The sequence below is a fragment of the Malus domestica genome, chromosome 14 (assembly GCF_042453785.1).
Source record: "Malus domestica chromosome 14, GDT2T_hap1".
NCBI classification, from domain to species: Eukaryota; Viridiplantae; Streptophyta; class Magnoliopsida; order Rosales; family Rosaceae; genus Malus; species Malus domestica.
In genome coordinates, this window is record NC_091674.1 from 23787199 (window position 1) to 23809683 (window position 22485).

Sequence of the window (22485 nt, forward strand, 5' to 3'; positions counted from 1 at the left end):
GTTTAAGATTGTGAAGGTGGGGTGGTATGTGCTGTGAGAGAAACAAATACAAAGGGGAGTGATTGATGAAGGTAGGAGTTGTTTTAGGAATATACATGGGTATTTTGGGTAGAAAACTTTGATTCGTGATGGAGCTCTCTACCCGGAATTCAATTACCACCTCTACAGAGGGAATCCAAATTCGGGGAAATCCGGAATTGAACTCCTGAAATTGGTTGGACCCCACATAAAATCTTATTCCCCAATTGCTAGTAAATAGCAGAATGCTTGGGGAGGAATTCAATTCCATTTCTCTCCATTCCACTCCCGATTGGTAAACACGCCAAAAGTGACTAGGGAACTACGTATATTAAACTCCATAAAATTTCTCCTGACAAGTGCAACGTTAACTTAAGTAGGAAAATAATCCAACAACATTTTCCCTCGCATCTAGTGTATTTGTGATCAAGGTGTGTATGTTAAGCCTGACACGTGAATTAGCTTGAATTGATACTCTCTTTTTTTAATACAAGCAATATGTTTACTCTAAACTAGACTAATAAATGGAGAAGAAAGGGTTTGAACTTTGAACCTATAATGCAATAAACTAAAGAAAAATACCATAATCAGGGCAATCCAGCACCAACAGTTTCATACTATCTTAGAAATATGGTATTCAACCAGCCAAAACCAATTAAAGGGCTCAAGATACTATACATTGATGCCTAATGTTTATAGTGATTCCTCATGTGGGAACATATTCAAAATTCACACTATTTTATACATAACTACTTTTCTAGTTCTTGATGGGGAAGAATTCGGAGAAATATACTAGGGGTTTAATTTTAGTAATTATTCTGGGGCACCAGTTACTGCCAATGAAACTGATTCAGCCTGATCAAGATTCTTCATCCATATAAAAAAAACTTTAGGCCACATTCCACCACAAATTTAAGGATTGCTTCAAGTATGACCACCATGACCAACTTTTCATGTTAAATAATCTGGTAAATTTCACTGTACTTGCTTCCCCAACATTTGGTAGTTCCTTTCCCTGATGTGATAGATGACCCTCCTTTTTAACAAGTTGGGGGGATTCGGGTTTTGAAGAACTTGTGATTCAAATTACACGCAAAAGTTTGTGTGTAGATATCCAGCATGTTCAGTAATTAAAAACCCACCGATGAAATATGCGTACTCTTGATTATATTTGCACGTTTTCTCATTGCAAATCTTTATTTCTGAATGCCAAAAAATTAGGTCTCTCTCTATAAGACTAAAGAGAAATAGCTAGCTTGGCGCAAGTTAACATGACTCATTTTTATCGCGCAAGTTGGCTAGATCATGTAACAGTTGATATGTTAAGTATCGGTACCAACTCTAAGTCTAGAGCTACTTAATCCATGGTAGGTTTCAAGTATGAATCCGGCTCCTCTCGTAATAGAACATTATCAATTGATTACAATATATACTTGACCTAGCTCCTCCACAGATAAAACATTATCTACGGATCATAATAATTGACCTAATAAATACACATCAATTGTCACATAATATGATAAGCAAATAATTGGAAAACATAATCACGCTACCATTACGTGGTTTCGCTCTTTGTCGACATTGTTTCTCGGAAGGTGTGTGGAATGAACGGCGGTGACCAAAGGTCATTTTCAGAAGAAGCGTACCTAAGTTTAGGTAGGTAACCATGCTTGACCCTACCTTGTGTGACTGCTTGCAATGCATGAGATCATGAGGGTGATGAAGTAACCAACTACTACAGTACTAATACTTTGATCATCTGAAAGCCTGAAGCTTCGGATCAATGATACAACAACAACAACAACAACAAAGCCTTTTCCCACTAAGTGGGGTCGGCTATATGAATCCTAGAACGCCATTGCACTCGGTTTTGTGTCATGTCCTCCGTTAGATCCAAGTTTTTATTCTTCTGTTGAGATCTCCATCTAATTCTCCGTTCTCTTGCAAGATAGATCCTAGGTAGCGAAAACGGTCACTTTTTGTGATCTTCGCTAGATTGCTCCGGTCATTAGTGTGGATAAGTATATAAATGAATAGAGATAGGAAAGCAAACACAAGATGTACGTGGTTCACCCAGATTGGCTACGTCCACGGAATAGAAGAGTTCTCATTAATTGTGAAGGGTTTACACAAGTACATAGGTTCAAGCTCTCCTTTAGTGAGTACAAGTGAATGATTTAGTACAAATGACATTAGGAAATATTGTGGGAGAATGATCTCGTAACCACGAAACTTAAGTACCGGAGTGTGGTATCGTCTTGACTTGCCTTATCTGTCTCATAGGTAGATGTGGCATCTTCTCTGGAAGTACTCTTCCTCCATCCAGGGGTGGTATCTGTAACTGGTGGAGATGCACAAGGTAATGTATCAATTTCACTTGAAGCTTACTTGTAGTTTCAGGCTTGGTCAAGCGCGATACAAACCATGTAGTAGGAGTCCCCCAAGTCGCCGAGCTAGGGTATCTGCTGAAAGAGGTGACAGACAAGGTAAGCAATCAGAGCTCCGGCTGATTGTTCACATTCTCCCTATCTTGTAGGCAGCATGAAGGATAAAGAGAAGAAAAATGAGAAGAGATGATATGGGATACTTTTCTTTTGAAGAAGTAACTTTCCACAGGCTTATTCTTGAACTGAGCTGGAGGGTTTTCTGGTTTCCTCCAGAGTATAAGGCCGACTGAAGAATTTGAGGGTCAAAACAAGTCCATCAAATCTAGAGTACGTTCGACCCTGCTGATATGGGATACTTTTGCTTTTGACAGAGTAGTGGATGTATCGGCACGTGTGCTGTTACGCTTGTCTCCACATGCTTCCTTGTATCCTTCTCACTTGCCCTAGCTGTTCCTCAGGCAGATGTGGTATCTTCCCTGGAAGCCTAAGATGTTGAAGATGAGTACTCGAGAGCAATGCCAGGTAAGTAATTCCAGGCAGTCAGTTCCTGGCTGGAAGCTTGATTCCAAGTGCTGACTGATTGCTCTCTTTCTCCTTGTCTTGCAGGTAAGAACAAGGCCAAAGGAAAAGACAGGGAAAAAGCATGATATGGGATACTCTTGCTTTTAACCCTATTGATATGAGATATTCTTGCTCTGGTATAGCTTGTTTACAGAGGTATTATCGGGGGGAAAGAAAGCTGAAAATTTCGAAAGGCTTCGTTGGGAGTGCCCTCTCAGATAAGAGGAAGGGTTGAGCATTTTTGCAGGTCTGTCTGTCCGTTGGGGATGGAGGTCGACATATATATGAGTCTCCCTAACATCAAGTAATAATGTTATTCCTTTACCCTGCTTGGTCATAGCACGGTAGTGGGAGCTGTCAGCTTCACATGTTTTAACTCTGTCAGAGCACTTTGAAAAAGTGGTCTATGGTATCTGGAAAGCTGATGTTGCATGCGAAGATTACAGACAAGCTTTATCCAAGGAGATCCAGCTCTTGAAGTTGGGAAAGTGGTGCCTCTTCGATTTTCGAACAAGCAATCATGTCGGGGATCTGGCTCTCGAGATTCGGAGAACGATGCCTCTTCGATTTTTGAGAAAGCAATCCTGCTGGGGGTCTGGCTCTCGAGATTCGGAGAGCGGTGTCTCTTCGATTTTTGAGAAAGTAATCATGTTGGGAGTCTGGCTCTCGAGATTCGGAGGGCGATGCCTCTTCGATTTTGGAGCAAGCAATCTTGTTGGGAGTGTTTTCTCGAATGTGAGTAAAGGTTGGGCATGTTTGCTAGTCTACCTTGCCACGAAGCACAGAGGTTGACACACAGGGACTTTCCAACTATCCAGCAGTGGTACTGTTCCTTTACCCTCTCTTCGATTTTTGAGAAAGTAATCATGTTGAGAGTCTGGCTCTCGAGATTCGGAGGGCGGTGCCTCTTCGATTTTGGAGCAAGCAATCTTGTTGGGAGTGTTTTCTCGAATGTGAGTAAAGGTTGGGCATGTTTGCTAGTCTACCTTGCCACGAAGCACAGAGGTTGACACACAGGGACTTTCCAACTATCCAGCAGTGGTACTGTTCCTTTACCCTCTCTTCGATTTTTGAGAAAGTAATCATGTTGGGAGTCTGGCTCTCGAGATTCGGAGGGCGATGCCTCTTCGATTTTAGAGCAAGCAATCTTGTTGGGAGTGTTTTCTCGAATGTGAGTAAAGGTTGGGCATGTTTGCTAGTCTACCTTGCCACGAAGCACAGAGGTTGACACACATGGACTTTCCAATTATCCAGCAGTGGTACTGTTCCTTTACCCTCTCTTCGATTTTTGAGAAAGTAATCATGTTGAGAGTCTGGCTCTCAAGATTCGGAGGGCGATGCCTCTTCGATTTTGGAGCAAGCAATCTTGTTGGGAGTGTTTTCTCGAATGTGAGTAAAGGTTGGGCATGTTTGCTAGTCTACCTTGCCACGAAGCACAGAGGTTGACACACCGGGACTTTCCAATTATCCAGCAGTGGTACTGTTCCTTTACCCTTGTGGGTAATAATATGGTAGCTAGACCTTCAAAATTTATGTGTCTAAACTTTGGTAGTGTTGTTTCTTTGCTATTCTTTTACCCTTCTTGGTCAGAGCGATGTAGTGGGAGCTGCAAGCTTCACGTGTCTCAACTTCGTCAGAGAACTTTGGCAAAGTTATCTGTGGTACCCATGAGCTACTGTTGCGTGTGGGAAGTGGGTGATTGAACAGTACGATTCATGTGCTTTCTACTTCGCCAGAAATCTTCGACAGAATGCCCATAATTTCCGCAAAGCTGAGTGTGCGTGTGACAGGTGCTGACGAAGCTGGAAAAGTAGGTGCCTCTTCGATTTCTGAGATCGGCCCTCGTGGTCTCTGAGCAGCCCAGCTTTTGAGAAAGCAAGCCTCTTCGATTTCTGAGATCGGCCTTCGTGGTTTTTGAGCAGCCCAGCTTTTGAGAAAGCCAACGCCTCTTCGATTTCTGAGATCGACCCTCGTGGTCTCTGAGCAGCCCAGCTTTTGAGAAAGCAAACGCCTCTTCGATTTCTGAGCAGGCGCCTCTTCGATTTCTGAAGCTTCGTCGAGTGCAGATTTTTATAGGGGCTGACATTAAGTTCCAAAGCACACTTGAATATCCACCAGTAGAAGCTCCATTCTTGCACTTCTAAGATCTTGATTTGTCCGACCTCTTCTCTCTTCAACATCTTTGAAAATGTATGGCCCCTCCGACCGTCGTTTTGACTTGAACCTTGTTGAAGAGGTAGCCCCGCCTTCTCCAGACAACATATGGCGCCCATCCCTTCGTCTCCCCTACTGGTCCTCTTACCGTTGGGGATTCCGTGATGAAGAATGATATGACCGCTGCGGTAGTGGCCAGGAACCTTCTCACTCCCAAAGATAACAGACTACTTTCCAAACGGTCTGATGAGTTGACTGTTAAGGATTCTCTGGCTTTCAGTGTTCAGTGTGCAGGTTCTGTGTCTAATATGGCCCAACGCCTATTTGCTCGAACCCGCCAAGTTGAATCATTGGCGGCTGAAGTGATGAGTCTCAAACAGGAGATTAGAGGGGTCAAGCATGAGAATAAACAGTTGCACCGGCTCGCACATGACTATGCTACAAACATGAAGAGGAAGCTTGATCAGATGAAGGAATCTGATGGTCAGGTTTTACTTGATCATCAAAGATTTGTGGGTTTGTTCCAAAGGCATTTATTGCATTCGTCTTTTAGGGCTGAACCGCGTAATGAAACTCCAAATGATCAACCTCTGATGCCTCCTCCTTCTAGGGTTCTGTCCAGTACTGAGGCTCCGAATGATCCCCCTCCGGTGCCTTCTCTTTATGGGGCTCTACCGACTGCTGAGACTTCTTCTAAGCAACCTTTGTGAAGGCTCCCTCTTGTTTGTTTATTTTGACTCAAGTATATGTACATATTTGAAACTGATCGGGGATATCAATAAATCAGTTTTCCTTCATTTCAACGTATTGTGTTAAATACACCAAAACCTTCTTCGCTAAGTTCTTTGAATTTTCTTTTGTTGAAGCTTGTATGTTGAAGCTTTGTGAGTGGAGCATGTAGGTTGAGGTAGTGTTCCCTTAATTTCCCGAGTGAGGAAAACTTCTCGGTTGGAGACTTGGAAAATCCAAGTCACTGAGTAGGATCGGCTATATGAATCTTAGAACGCCATTGTGTTCTGTCCTGTGTCATGTCCTCCGTTAGATCCAAGTACTCTAAGTCTTTTCTTAGGGTCTCTTCCAAAGTTTTCCTAGGTCTTCCTCTACCCCTTCGGCCCTGAACCTCTGTCCCATGGTCGCATCTTCTAATCGGAGCGTCAGTAGGCCTTCTTTGCACATGTCCAAACCACCGTAACCGATTTTCTCTCATCTTTCCTTCAATTTCGGCTACTCCTACTTTACCCCGGATATCCTCATTCCTAATCTTATCATTTCTCGTAAAGGAAAAAATCGTGCGGTTGATTTTCGTTAAGTACTATTCATATTTAATTTTAAATTTTAATTTTTGAAATGATTTCTAACCTCACGATGTACGATGAATGGTCACGATCACGATCACAAAATTCCCAGAAAAGGGATCCGATGAGGATCCTTTTCCAATGATAAAAAGTTTACTGTCATCATGTTATGTTTCTGGTTTTGTTTGTCCTTTTCCCCCCATTTTGTTGAAGATTCTTATTCTTTCTTTCTGGTCAACTTGTTAACGGTGCTTAAATTACATAGGGTTTTTAGACCAGGTGGTGTCATGATTATCCCACAATCACATAGGGCAATCACTTGAACTTTTTTTTATTCATTTCGTCCGTAAAATTTGAACCTGAGACCTCTTCCAACAACAACAACAACAACAACAACAACAAAGCCTTTTCCCACTAAGTGGGGTCGGCTATATGAATCCTAGAACGCCATTGCGCTCGGTTTTGTGTCATGTCCTCCGTTAGATCCAAGTACTCTAAGCCTTTTCTTAGAGTCTCTTTCAAAGTTTTCCTAGGTCTTCCTCTACCCCTTCGGCCCTGAACCTCTGTCCCGTAGTCACATCTTCGAACCAGAGCGTCAGTCGGCCTTCTTTGCACATGTCCAAAACACCGGAACCGATTTTCTCTCATCTTTCCTTCAATTTCGGCTACTCCTACTTTACCTCGGATATCCTCATTCTCAATCTTATCCTTTCTCGTGTGCCCACACATCCCACGAAGCATCCTCATCTCCGCTACACCCATTTTGTGTACGTGTTGATGTTTCACCGCCCAACATTCTGTGTCATACAACATCGCTGGCCTTATTGCCGTCCTATAAAATTTTCCCTTGAGCTTCAGTGGCCTACGACGGTCACACAACACGCCGGATGCATTCTTACACTTCATCCATCCAGCTCGTATTCTATGGTTGAGATCTCCATCTAATTCTCCGTTCTCTTGCAAGATAGATCCTAGGTAGCGAAAACGGTCGCTTTTTGTGATCTTCGCTAGATTGCTCCGGTCATTAGTGTGGATAAGTATATAAATGGATAGAGATAGGAAAGCAAACACAAGATGTACGTGGTTCACCCAGATTGGCTACGTCCACGGAATAGAAGAGTTCTCATTAATTGTGAAGGGTTTACACAAGTACATAGGTTCAAGCTCTCCTTTAGTGAGTACAAGTGAATGATTTAGTACAAATGACATTAGGAAATATTGTGGGAGAATGATCTCGTAATCACGAAACTTCTAAGTATCGGAGTGTGGTATCATCTTGACTTGCCTTATCTGTCTCATAGGTAGATGTGGCAGCTTCTCTGGAAGTACTCTTCCTCCATCCAGGGGTGGTATCTTTAACTGGTAGAGATGCACAAGGTAATGTATCAATTTCACTTGAAGCTTACTTGTAGTTTCAGGCTTGGTCAAGCGCGATACAAACCATGTAGTAGGAGTCCCCCAAGTCGCCGAGCTAGGGGATCTGCTGAAAGAGGTGACAGACAAGGTAAGCAATCAGAGCTCCGGCTGATTGTTCACCTTCTCCCCATCTTGCAGCAGCATGAAGGATAAAGAGAAGAAAAATGAGAAAAGATGATATGGGATACTTTTGCTTTTGAAGAAGTAACTTTCCACAGGCTTATTCTTGAACTGAGCTGGAGGGTTTTCTGGTTTCCTCCAGAGTATAAGGCCGACTGAAGAATTTGAAGGTCAAAACAAGTCCATCAAATCTAGAGTACGTTCGACCCTGCTGATATGGGATACTTTTGCTTTTGACAGAGTAATGGAAGTATCGGCACGTGTGCTGTTCCGCTTGTCTCTACATGCTTCCTTGTATCCTTCGCACTTGCCCTATCTGTTCCTCAAGCAGATGCGGTATCTTCCCTGGAAACATAAACTGTTGAAGATGAGTACTCGAGAGCAATGCCAGGTAAGTAATCAGGTAAGGGGTTCCAGGCAGTCAGTTCCTGGCTGGGAGCTTGATTTCAAGTGCTGACTGATTGCTCTCTTTCTCCTTGTCTTGCAGGTAAAAACAAGGCCAAAGGAAAAGACAGGGAAAAAGCATGATATGGGATACTCTTGCTTTTAACCCTGATGATATGAGATATTCTTGCTCTAGTATAGCTTGTTTGCAGAGGTATTATCGGGGGGAAAGAAAGCTGAATATTTCGAAAGGCTTCGTTGGGAGTGCCCTCTCAGATATGAGGAAGGGTTGAGCATTTTTGCAGGTCTGCCTGTCCGTTGGGGATGGAGGTCGACATATATAGGAGTCTCCCTAACAACAAGTAGTAATGTTATTCCTTTACCCTGCTTGGTCATAGCACGGTAGTGGGAGCTGCCAGCTTCCCATGTTTTAACTCTGTCAGAGCACTTTGAAAAAGTGGTATGTGGTATCTGGCTCTCGAGATTCGGAAAACGATGCTTCTTCGATTTTTGAGAAAGCAATCATGCTGGGGGTCTGGCTCTCGAGATTCGGGGAGCAGTGTCTCTTCGATTTTTGAGAAAGTAATCATGTTGGGAGTCTGGCTCTCGAGATTTGGAGGGCGGTGCCTCTTCGATTTTGGAGTAAGCAATCTTGTTGGGAGTATTTTCTCGGATGTGAGTAAAGGTTGGGCATGTTTGCTAGTCTACCTTGCCACGAAGCACGGAGGTTGACACACAGGGACTTTCCAATTATCCAGCAGTGGTACTGTGCCTTTACCCTTATGGGTAATAATATGGTAGCTAGACCTTCAAAATTTATGTGTCTAAACTTTGTTAGTGCTGTTTCTTTGCTATTCTTTTACCTTTCTTGGTCAGAGCGATGTAGTGGGAGCTGCAAGCTTCACGTGCTCAACTTTGGCAGAGACTTTGGCAAAGTTATCTGTGGTACCCATGAGCTATTGTTGCGTGTGGGAAGTGGGTGATTGAACAGTAAGATTCATGTGCTTTCTACTTCACCAGAAGTCTTCGACAGAATGCCCATAATTTCCGCAAAGCTGAGTGTGCGTGTGACAGGTGCTGACAAGGCTAGAAAAGTAGGTGCCTCTTCGATTTCTGAGATCGGCCCTCGTGGTCTCTGAGCAGCCCAGCTTTTGAGAAAGCGAGCGCCTCTTCGATTGATTCGGAGAACGATGCCTCTTCGATTTTTGAGAAAGCAATCATGCTGGGGGTCTGGCTCTCGAGATTCGGGGAGCAGTGTCTCTTCGATTTTTTTTAGAAAGTAATCATGTTGGGAGTCTGGCTCTCGAGATTCGGAGGGCGGTGCCTCTTCGATTTTGGAGCAAGCAATCTTGTTGGGAGTGTTTTCTCGAATGTGAGTAAAGGTTGGGCATGTTTGCTAGTCTACCTTGCCACGAAGCACAGAGGTTGACACACAGGGACTTTCCAATTATCCAGCAATGGTACTGTTCCTTTACCCTCTCTTCGATTTTTGAGAAAGTAGTCATGTTGGGAGTCTGGCTCTGGAGATTCGGAGGACGGTGCCTCTTCGATTTTGGAGCAAGCAATCTTATTGGGAGTGTTTTCTCGAATGTGAGTAAAGGTTGGGCATGTTTGCTAGTCTACCTTGCCACGAGGCACAGAGGTTGACACACAGGGACTTTCCAATTATCCAGCAGTGGTACTGTTCCTTTACCCTTGTGGGTAATAATATGGTAGCTAGACCTTCAAAATTTATGGGTCTAAACTTTGTCAGTGCTGTTTCTTTGCTATTCTTTTACCCTTCTTGGTCAGAGCGATGTAGTGGGAGCTGCAAGCTTCACGTGCTCAACTTTGGCAGAGAACTTTGGCAAAGTTATCTGTGGTACCCATGAGCTATTGTGTATACAATTCTTCACAAAATTTGCGGTACTGGGCCTTAAATTCTTGTCAAAAGGAGCTATTACGATGAAGAAAACAAAAGGCTTAGGAGTTATGGATTACACGAATAGTTAGCTAAGTGATGCCCAATCAGGATATGGGCATTCATAAGTCCATCCCGGTGCGGAATACCGAACACAGTGTAGCCACAAAGCCTCTTCATAAACATCGTACCTGCAACAAATAGAATTTTTGTGGAAAATAGTCGAAAATAAAATTTATATGGTTAGAAAGAAAATGCATCAAAGAATTTTTTTCATGTAGACTACGTGTGACGAAAAGATAAGTTGTACCCTTTTGGAACCAAATTCGGACAATTTGTACACATGGGATCAATGCTGAAATCTTCATCGGAATCTACAGGTTCAGTGGATAAATTTTCGCGAAAGCCAGATGGCGGAGAGGGGCTGGAATTTGCAGCAGCTCTATCAGCACCCATTCCTTCACTTGAACGACCATTAACATGTTTGGACAGGTAAAGCATGTCATTGGCAATCGGATAGCCTAAATGTTGCAAATGGACACGTATCTACATCACAGAAAAGCGGAGATCATTGATCTTTTAGTCAATCCAAATCACTGCTTCAGAATTCAGACCAATTGGAATATAAATGTGGAGCTATGTCTTTAGAGTTTAAAAGATATCAAAATTCGAAAAAACAAAATGGCAGGCAGGGTCGTAAGAACAGAAGCATAGCAAAAGTTCACTGAAATGAACTGCGAATGAAAAATTACCAAAGGGAACCAAAAATAAAAGCATAGAATGCATATTGCAAACTTACTGTCGGGATTTGAAAAGGGAGATAATTTTCGTTTTCAAAAGCAAACTGTTCAAAATCTGTTGTTACATTGCCCATATAATCAGTGCATTGACTTACTTGATGAGTTCGGCCAGTGACTGGCTCGCACAAGACAAGACTATGGATTCCATTGGTACTGAGTCTAGTAAACTTTGTACAGGCAGTCTTCCCCTTGATGGGAGTATCATCACCTGACTGACTAATCTGCATAAACGAGAGATGGTTATCATCCAGTATGGGCACTTCGTACGTTTCGGTATATAATTCAAAATATCAATTGGAGAAGACCAGTTAACAATGGGTTTACCCATGGCAGGAAGTTTCAGACAATCAACTTTAACAACTTAACAAAAGTTTATTGAAACTACTAAAAATCATATGGTTTAAACAGAAGCTACTAGCATCATGCACATTATAACCCACCTCTGTTGTGCTCCTACATTCTCGAGCATCATGATTAACATTAGCATCTACAACTTGCTGGAGGAAGAGACAAAAAAACAATCTGTCAATCCTAACATTAAGACCAGTAATTTTAACATCCAGCTTTAACAAAAGCAAACCTCTTGCTCAGGAAATGCCCCAGCAACTCTTGCAATGTACTGTTTCTGGACCATCCCTCCTTCAATCTGCAACGATTGCATTTGACATTCAGAAAATCTAGATAAAAAAAAAATTCTTATCGATAAAAGCATTAAAAGCACACCATCTAGTCATCACAACAGAATCTCTCAAAACACAGTGGAACAAGATAAAATGATTTCCCGACAGTAGTGACATGTGCATGCAACCAATACCATTCGTTAGATAACCTGAACATTACCGGCCAAATAATTGGGAAGACCCCAAGCTTCTTTCTCTTCTATAAAAGTAGTCATATATGCTGATATAAAAGGTACACGATTCACTCTATGTGAATATAGACGATACACCTAAAGAGACAGTATACATTATATCTGACATGTAGTACATACCGAATTAGATTGGTGTACCCCTGATTACATGCAGGATAAGGCCATAATGCATGTAACTCCAGGACTATATCGAATTGTATCGTGACAGAAACCAACACATTATAAATTTCTGCTACCATAATACAGGCATTGATTATAATGTCCTATGGCCATGATGATGACTTAAAGTTTCATGAATATTTAATTAATAGTGTTTGCTAAGTACCATATAGTCACTTTTAAAGATAAAGCTTACCTGTTGCCTAAAATAGTCAGCTTTTGAAGCACTTCTGGCCAAGATAAGGAGTCCTGATACAAGGCGATCTAGTCGATGAATTGCTGGTATCATCGTGTCAAGGAAAGTATAATAAAAAGCTAAAGACTCCATTGCAAAATATCATTATGTAACTTTAAACTACGTGCTGTCAGAAGTAATATGCTTGAAACTTAGGATACGAAATAGAGGTGCCAAGCCATGCTCCGCCTCAAGGATGCCAACAACGGTGTTCTTACGATATTGACCACACGGATGCACCTGAAAAACAGCAGATACTAACAGCAATAAGACTCCGTAATAGGATTATAAGAGATCAGGATAATGTTTCATCCCCTGCTTGGCACACTAGGTCATAAATTCTACTCACCGGAACAGATGCAGGTTTACAAACAACAACCACATCCGGTTTCTCTTGAAGAATCGATATATCCCAAGTCATGACTGGCGGTTCATGCCTACAACCATTTTTACATCAATTGGTAGCTCGATACTTTGAAATACGAAATTGAACCAATCACACAATTAACAAAAGCACATAAGGAAACAAGAAGAGCGAGAGCCATCGACAACAACACAAACCTGTGGACGAAGTGGCTTATCTTTTGCGACGTTTTAACAATGTGGGAAACCGGCACCATCTCTCCATCAACCTGTATCCTTCCAGATTTCACTGCACTAACCTACAAATGCACAACAAATCACATCCAAAACCTCAACTCATCAACACGAAATCGTTCAAGTAAAATGCAAAGCAACTAAAACAAGAACACAAAAACAAAAACTCTTACATAGTAATCATAAGGCCGGCCTTTGAACTCATGAGTGAACAAATCAACGATGGTCTTCCCCGCCCACCGATTCTTCACCTAAAAACCCGGAACCACAGAATTAGGGTTTAATCACAAGTAAACTAATTACATTAAACTAATAATATTACCAAATTAATCAAGTAAGCTTACATGGCAGATGAACTCGAAGTAGTAGGGTCTGACATGGCGCCGCCCTGCAACATTCCCGCCAAAGACATTTTTACTTATTTATTGATTTAATTTGTTATTACTTTTCGAAGATAAAGACAATTTTCAACGGCGGAGAACTTACCGTCGCGAAAGATGTAATCTTGCGGTTGCGGCCGAATCGCCGGACTCTGCCACACGATCTCCATGGCCTTGTCTTCCCTCGTCCTCTTCATTTATCGGGTTTTTTTCGGATTTTCGGATCAAATTTTCGGCATTTGGAAGCGAAATCACAGCCCTAGACCAAACTTCTTGGGACGACGTCGTCCGGTGATTTAATCGCTGACAGAAACGACGGCGTATAGAAGCCAGTTTAGATTTGAGAAATTTTGATAAATGCGCCTTTTTAGAAAGTCAAAATTGGAGCAATAGTCCATCAATTAAAAATTTATGATCATTGATCCCTTAATTCGTCAAAATATGCAGTCATGGTCATTTTCATTAACTCTGACAGAATTCCGTCAAAATGAGTTATATTGAAATTACCCTTACTACAATTAGGTTAAAGTTAAGAGACTATTGCTACAATAGAGTTAAGTTGAGGAATCATTTCTCAAATTGGGCTATAGTTGAGGGACTATTACTACAATTTTTCTCATTTGGTTTTCATATTTACCCCTTGATTCAACATCATATGCGTGGTACGTGACTCATTTTGATGGAAGTTATAACGGAATTGAAGAAAATAACCATAGCTGCATGTTTTAAGGAGTTAAGAGACCAATAGTCATGAATTTTTAGTTAATTTATCATTACTCTAATTAGATTAAAATTGAGAGACTATTACTATAATTTGCTCCTTAGAATATTGCCTATTTTGAGTGGGCATGCTTTAGGATGGCTCGATTTCAAGGTCATATAACGGTGTTGCAGATGGCGTTTTATCACAATGGTAAAAGGTGTTAATGCACAAAACCAAAGGTCTTGGAACAACGTAAATCCGATCGCGAATCTGCAAGAAATGTAAATAACACAAGATATATCGTGGTTCATCCCAAGGTTTGGGCTACATCCACACTAATTATGTATTTCTCTGTTTGTGAGGGAGAGAGAGGTCTCTGATGGCCTAGGAATTGGCCTCTTCCAATTGTAAGGGTGAGGAGTCCTTTTATAGAATAAGGGCTCCTCACTTATTACATATTTGCCTCCTTCCTTTATTACATAATTACATTTAAGTCCCCTGAGTATTTGTACGAGATCTAAATACGGAGGCCCTAAATATGGTATAAATAGTAGTCCCCCAAGTCTTCAGTCAAGAGAGTCTTTTGGCTGGAGACTTGCAATTCAGCCCATGTGTGGGCCGAAGTAACTAGATGTTGTCTTGAATTGATGCTCGATATGAGGCGGTGCCCAATCTGAAATGATGCTCAACTAGAAGTAGCACATGCTGCGAGACTGCTCGGCTCGTGGCTTATGTTGCCTTGGTTGGCTCGGCTTGTGGCGTTAAAGGTGAGGGAGTCCCTTTTATAGAATAAAAGTTCGCTCCTCAATCTATGAATGATGGGCTAGAGTTGATGCTCTCTAATGATGGTGAGATAGTCCCTTTTATAGAATAAGAGCTCGCTCCTCAATACATAAGTGATGGGCTAAGTCGCCCCAAGTATTTTTCATGTGTGTTCTCTAATGAAAGTGAGGGAGTCTCGTTTGTAGAATAAGGGCTCGCTCCTCAGTACATAAATAATGGGCTAAGTCCCCCAAGTATTTTTTATAAGGCCCAGTTGAGGCCCAATATATGGTACATAATGTAGTCCCCTAAGTCTTCGGTCGATAGAGTCTGTTGGCTGGAGACCTCAAATTGAATCCATGTATAGGCCGAAGTGACGGTTGTTCGGATGCGGTATTTGTATACCCTGAACTGAAGCTTTGTAGGTAAAGCTTTGCAAGTGAAGCTTTGAAGCTGGAGCTTTGTAAATGAAGCTTTTGAAGCTAGAGCTTTTGTAAATAAAGCTTTTGAAGCTTTTAAAGCTAGAGCTTTTGTAAATGAAGCTTTTGAAGCTAGAGCTCTGTAAATGGAGCTTTTGAAGCTAGAACTTTGTAAAGGAAGCTTTTGAAGCTGATTGACATGAGTGATGCTCATGAATGTTTATGTTGATTGATATGAGTGATGCTCATGGATGTTGATATGAGTGATGCTCATGGATGTTAACATGAGTGATGCTCATGAATGTTGACATAAGTGATGCTCATGAATGTTTATGTATGATTGATATGAGTAATGCTTATGAATGTTTATGTATGATTGACATAAGTAATGCTCATGTATAATTTGGGAGTACTGGACGTACTTTTGATCACCTAGTTGGTGGTAATAGCGGCAGGTTGCCGAATAATTTTGGAGTACTGGGCATACTTTTGATCACCTGGTTGGTGGTAATAGCGGCAGGTTGCCGAATAATTGTGGAGTACTGGGCGTATTTTTTATTACCTGGTTGGTGGTAATAGTGACAGGTTGCCGAATAATTGTTGAGTCATAGGGCCTGACTCTTTTGGGCATATGGGCCTTGGCTCTCCATATATCAGTCCCCCATTTATTTTGGGCTTTGTCGTTTTTTTTTTAATTTTTTTATTATTAGCCTCTGATGGGGTTATACAGATATCTCCGAAAGATATGAAAAATAAATTACATCATTCAAAAATAAGGAAAGCAAACCACATCATTCTGGTGGGGTGTTTATTCCTTGCTTTTGCAGTGTGGGTGTGTATTCCTTGCTTTTGCAGTGCCGCCATGTGCTCTCGCAGAGGAAAGCCTCTTTTTTGCTTTCTGCTTTTTCTCGGTTTTTTATGCTTTGCTTTCAATTTTGTTTCTGTTTTTCTGCTTTGTTTCCCATTGCTTTTCTGTTTTTTTTCTGATTTGCTTTTCCTTTTCTGATCAAGTACCTGACAGCTTGAAATATATTGTAATCAAGTGACCAGGGAGTAGGACTAGTGGATCCCTTTTTTCTTTTCCTTTTGGCATGTGGCAGACAGAAGGAATAGTAATAGACTTATTCTTGAGAAAGCTTATCTTCTTCATGAGTGTTTCCACTAGTGGATGGTAGGTAGCCTCTGTAAAAGTCTTCTTCTTGGCAAGATCACCAGAAGCGCCAAGCACAATAATTGAGATAGACCCATTTTCGAGCACATGATCAATGTCTCTAATGGGTTCGCTTGTGAAGTTGTCTCTTCTCTGTTCAACTGAGTGGTTGCTGCGGAAGAATTAGATGCAGCAGGCTGCGGAAGAAATCGATGCAGCAAGCTGCTGTGAGCTCTTGAGCTGCGGGTTGGCGATAACATGGCTGCTGCCACCACTGCCACCAGAAACGGAAACTACGGATGTTGATGACGAAGAAACCAAAGGCTGCTTTGAGGTGGTGGTTCCGGTGTGGCCGGTCTGGCCTTCTTGAACAGTTTCTGCCATGGTGCACATGGCTCTCACAGTGCTTCTGACCCGCCATCACATCTCTTGAGGCCATGTGGAACTTACTTCTGAAATTCAAAATTTTTGTTAAGGGTGCAGGGAGTTGCAGTGAGGGGATGTCTCCTAATTATCACTTCAGGGGCTGTTTAGGTAAGTTCTCCTTCCTTGCTAAAATTGGAATTGTGTGGTTTTTGGTTTGGTCAAAGAAAGAAACAAAAATATTTTAAATGAGCTTGACCGAGTTCAACGAGAAATTATGTCCTTGAATGGTACTGCAAATGTTACAAATACTCTCATTGATAAAATCAATTTAGAGGCTCATATAAATGAGCAATTCACTCAAGTCCATAAGGAGGAAAAGGTAATATGGGCTCAAAAAGCTAAAGCCAACTGGCTTAAGTATGGAGATAAAAATACAAGATTCTTTCAACTGAGTGCCACGATAAGGAATAAGCGTAATGAAATCAACAACATTAGGGATGGTAATGGCCTTTGGTGGACTAGAGGAGAGGGCATGGAATAAATCTTTGTTCATGAATTTAAGATGTGGTTCACTAGAAGTCACAATCCTACCACTGACCAGCTTAGCTTGGTTTCTCAAGTTATTGATCCGTGTATATCAAATGAACAAAATACCATGCTAACTGCTATTCTATCACGCCCCGGCCCCGAAATAATTATTTAATCTTATTTGTTTTATAGCTGCATCTAACGTCTCGTTAGACCGTCTACGTATCCTAAACAGGGATCAAGCCAATCGTAGTTCACATTTCCAAAGTTCAAACCAAATCCGAATATATTCATTTAATCCAACATATACTACAATTATATTAATATTCAAACCACAATAATTAGGTCTCAAAAACATAATTAGAATAACGAAGTTCGCATAAAAACACAATGTCGGCTCCCTGGCAGTGCGCCGTCGCACCAGCCACCACAGATGGCAATCGGCCGTCCCGACTTGCCGGAAAACTCAACTATTTCTAAAAATTCTCAAAAATTACAGAAATGAAGATCTCAATGAGTAGAGAAACTTTCATACCTGCGACCAAGGCTAATTTGGCCGGGAAACACCTCAAAATGGCCACGAACCATCGGAAACCCATATTTTTGGGTGTTCTTGATTCGTCTCCAAAACAACTCCGACGCCACAACCAATGAATAGACTTTGTTTCTTGGTTCATGGAGACTCTAGTGGTGGTGTTAATTGAATGAAACAGTTTCCGATTTGGTGGATCTCGACCACGGGTCATATGACACCTACGAGTTCCTTTCTTCCAAAATTCCGAACCTAATCGTCTCAAATTTGCTATGGAGATGGTAGAGGGAAGGTATATATGATGATTTAGATGATTATATCGGCCCAATCCATCGAAAAAATGATGAATTTCACCGAAGAAACCTATGGGTTGCAACCGGGTATGTGGGTTAAGGAAACCCGGTAGGTTCCTCTCCATTTCCCCTTCTCTCCTTTCCCTCCTTTCTCTCTTCACCCATTGGTCATCCTCTTCTCTCCCTCCTTTCTCTCCTTTCTAATCCATCTCCACCGCCCATCTTTTCTGTCTTTAAATCTCGGCCACACACGTGGCCTTCCAGATTTTTCTTCAAAAATCTAGAGTTATCTTGAACTCAACTATTTTACTAAAATGCCCCCAACTTTAAACGTTAATAACTTCGTCTTTAAAACACCGTTTCACAAACAGTTTGCGCCTACAAGTTCGTGAGATCGAGCTCTATTCAAGCATATAAATTGTGACCTCGAAGGGTCTACGAATTTTAAATAATTAATTTTCAAACTTTAAACCTCATAACTAGTTTAATTTAAAACTTAACTCACAACAATTATTATATATTCACGAAAAATCCAATAAAAGCTCAATATTACTATTACGTTAATTGTAATAATTTCCCAATTCTATTTCCATAACCATAAATTGATTTATTTTCAATTTTTCTCTACATATTCATAATTATGAATATTTAATCCATATATTTAAATTTTCAGGGTATTACATATTCCTTCAAATAATGAGATCTGGAATGCTGTCAAAAGCATTGGTGCTCTCAAAGCCCCGAAGCCGAACGGTATTTATGCTAGCTTTTATCATGAGTGTTGGGAGTTGGTAGAACCCTCAGTATGCAACATGGTAAAAAATTTATTTATAAATAATACTAGTCTTAAGCTTATCAACCATACGAACATTGCTTTAATCCCGAAAGTAGATGACACACCCCGTCCCGAAGGAGGGCATGCTGGCCGTCACGTGAGAGTGACGTAACCATTTGCACAGTACGGAAGCTTTAAGATACAATTTATAAGTTGATACACCCGAAGGTGAGTCCTAATTTTGTCCAATCTGTCAGAACACCGTCGAATTCCTCGTAGTCACCACACCTTTGTGATTCCTGAACCTGGAGGGGCGCAAAACCAAAATTGAGTGGGTCAGTAAAACAATTCTTTTCCAAATCCAAACATTTTTCAAAACGTTGTAACCCCTCTCCGTAAAACCTGTATATTTTCCCAGAAATGTAAAATATAAATATACATATATATTCTCAAAACTTCATTTTTACTATCTCAACATTATCTCTTTATCAATCATGCCATGCCATGTCATCTCAACATTTCTCATATTAATTATGCCATGCCACATCATCTCAACAGTAATAAGGTATGAATGCATCAACATAATCATATCAGGTGCAAGAAAGTAATCAACCGTAGGCCCTCTAATAGCCCTATACGGTTGAACCTAGAGCTCAAAATCTATCATTATCACTCTACCGGAGTCACCTCTGTGACCCGTCCGGCCTTCTGCACACAAGTTACGCTCTAGTGCTTCTCATAAATCATCTGTGCACATAATCTAAGGTCACCCACCAGTCGGAATCTCACTAACACTCTCGCGACTGGTCTGTCGTACCCACTCCGCGTGGACTGTACGACTAGCATCTACTTGGATCCAAGGCGAGCGTGCGATGCGGTGAATACTATAAGCACTAAACCATGGTGCAGGATTTGAGCTCAATATATATCATCATCATCATAACAGTAATTAAATACTCACCTGTGCGTCCACCGCACCATTTCATACATATGCATCATAAATCAATTCTTACCTGTGCGTCCACCGCACCAATTCATACATATGCATCATAAATCAATTCTTACATGTGCGTCCACCGCACCAATTCATACATTTGCATCATATATTAATTCATGCATGGCATTTCAACTCACATTTCTATATACTTTTCATATCAATTCTATGCATGGTATTTCACTTCCCGTTTTTCCACATAACTCATATGCATTTCATTTTAAACATATTTTCATTTCAATTCAATTTCTGGGAAACGTCAAGTATATATATATATATACGGAAAACAAAACTGCCCACTCACCTGGAGTTCATCCAACAACTCCCTAGCACCACACATCAAGGCGTCATGACGATCGCCGCCTAGAATAGTAATCAAATCCAGGCTCAGAATTCATATCGATAAAATATATAACTTATATAAAATACGTCACTACGTTGATCGATCCGGAAGATCTGCCACTCAGATTTTAAATCCATAACTTCCAGAGGTCCACATTATACCTCTAGGACAACATCCTAAAATTTCATTACCATCCAACGGTCGGATCTCCGTCAATTTCCAAAACTAAGTGACGGTTAACATTTTATATTATGGACTTACAATTCCAATTCCGGAAGATCCGTAACTCGGATTCCCAATCCGTAAGTTCCAATAATCCTCAAATATTACGTATTACAACGTATCAAAGTTTGGTGACGATCCAACGGTCGGATCATCAATTCACATTTTCACCAAAACTATAAAACGTTATTCGAACACCTAACCAACAATCCTTAATAACTTTCTCATACGGTGCTCAAATTGGGTATATGAATATACCACGGTGATCTACTCGACGTCACGGACGTCGACATATTTTTAAAATAATTTTATTTTTATTTATTTTTTTTACTGTAGCACCTTCTTCTTCCTTGGGTCGCCGGACTGGTTTTTCCGGCGGCCGTTTTCTGAACAGTTTTTCAAATTGCCATAACTTTGTCATTTCTCAACGAAATCAAGTGCTTCAAAAACGAAAGTTGTAGCCCTTGAAGAGACAAAGAGAATGGTACCTTGCACAACACCTAGTTCGCCGTGGTTTGGCCGGAAACTGCCTCGAAAGCCTCGGAGGTCGCCGGAAACTGGGTATTTTTCAAATGAGTATAACTTCTTCAATACTCAACGAAATTGAGTGAAACAAAAAGGAAAGTTGTAGTACTTGACGAGACGAAGAGATTGATACCTACCTTGACGCCTAACTCGCTGGGGATTCGCCGGAAAACGCCTCGAAAGCTCCGGCCAAACTTTGAACTTATCGATCTCCGTGTTCTTACGTCCAAAAACTCCCAACGAAGCACTCCGAGCTTCCTTGGGACCTCACTAAGCTCACTATGAGCTTGGATTGTCCTAAAAATCAACCAATTCAAAGCTCATGAACAGTACACTTTCATGGGGAGTTTAGAATCTAGGTTTTCCGAAGTAAAACTTACCTGAAATGGATACCAACGTGATCGTGAAGTCCTCAGGATTCCAATGGTGGTCTCAAACTTGACATTGGTATAGATTTAGGGTGGTTTTGGTGGTGGTCCGTGTGAGTTCGAAGGAGAGAGACAGAGAGAGTGAGAAATCGTGAAGGAGGAGAGAGAAAGACAGTGAACGGGAAATGAGGAGGGTTTTGAGGGATGTGGGGATCCCACGTGGTCCTTATTCCCATCTCCAAACACCAAACTTTAACATTTTAACCTAAAAATCTAAGTTCCATCCTTATTAAATTCCATTTTATTTTCAAAACTTAGGAACCTAGATAATTAGCAACCTGAGCTTCACAAACTTAGTATTTCTTAAGGGCAATTTCGTCCATTCACAGCCACGAATATAATAATTTGGAACGGGCTGTGACAATCTTCCCTCCTTATAGAATTTCGTCCCCGAAATTCTAACAACCAATCCAAACATCTACTCATACCAACCTCGGTAAATCTCTCTTATCCGATTCTCTTTCTCCAACAATTTTCTACTGAATGATTTTCTTCACAAAACTTTTACCACTTACTCTGTCTTAATTCTCAGGACCTTATTTTTCCAATCCAAATTATACTTTTCTATGGTGAACACTTCGAAAATATAAAACCATTTACCTTATATACTCGATTAGTGGCATATCCATCTGTTGATCTCTTTTGTCATTCCTGGCTACCTTCAGGTTAAACTTAATCACCTGAATACTTTGAGGAGACTCATCCATAGTCTCAGGGTCTACTAAAACTCTTTCTTGATCGAATCTTTCTCTACCCAGAAATATTCCATTCACAAGTCAACAAAACACACACATGACACACTTCATGAACCTTATGGCTTCACTTCGGAAACTGCGCAACCAACATACTTAAGAAACTTAGCAGTTCCGTAAACCAATTCTTCTTTCTATAAAACAAATAAGTACCGTTACTCAACCCTGGAGTAAATGTACTAACTTGGTACATTGACCAATCAACACCTCACATTCGATCGTAACCATCTTGTATACAAGGAAACTTGTACACATAGTCCAATGTAATATCTTTCCATTTCCGTTTCGAAACAGAAAATAGCTGTCTCAATCCAAAGGTTTACTTCTTTCTACTTCAATCTGTTGACCAATAAAAACGTCAAATGGTATACTAGATCTCATTACTTTTGGAATATTGCAGAAGTTGTACAGTGTAC

The 22485-nt window shown here is 41.0% G+C and overlaps 1 protein-coding gene and 1 long non-coding RNA gene across 2 annotated transcripts; both read right to left on the minus strand.

Annotated features, from left to right (window-relative positions):
• Nucleotides 1-10255: 10255 nt before the first annotated feature.
• Nucleotides 10256-13593, minus strand: LOC103454910 (RNA pseudouridine synthase 7). The gene is made up of 12 exons (XM_008394506.4): nt 13384-13593; nt 13242-13285; nt 13071-13148; nt 12862-12962; nt 12650-12737; nt 12462-12540; nt 12262-12344; nt 11616-11681; nt 11476-11532; nt 11131-11256; nt 10546-10781; nt 10256-10426 (listed from the first exon to the last, which is right to left on the minus strand). Exons 1-12 carry the CDS (start codon nt 13472-13474, stop codon nt 10324-10326), a joined length of 1152 nt encoding a protein of 383 aa, XP_008392728.3. The 5' UTR covers nt 13475-13593; the 3' UTR covers nt 10256-10323.
• A 5243-nt stretch (nt 13594-18836) lies between these two features.
• LOC139191444 (uncharacterized) lies at nt 18837-21594 on the minus strand. The gene is made up of 5 exons (XR_011575500.1): nt 21270-21594; nt 21027-21186; nt 20853-20921; nt 20104-20162; nt 18837-19110 (listed from the first exon to the last, which is right to left on the minus strand). It is a non-coding gene; the product is annotated as an uncharacterized lncRNA (long non-coding RNA).
• Between the last annotated feature and the right edge of the window lie 891 nt (nt 21595-22485).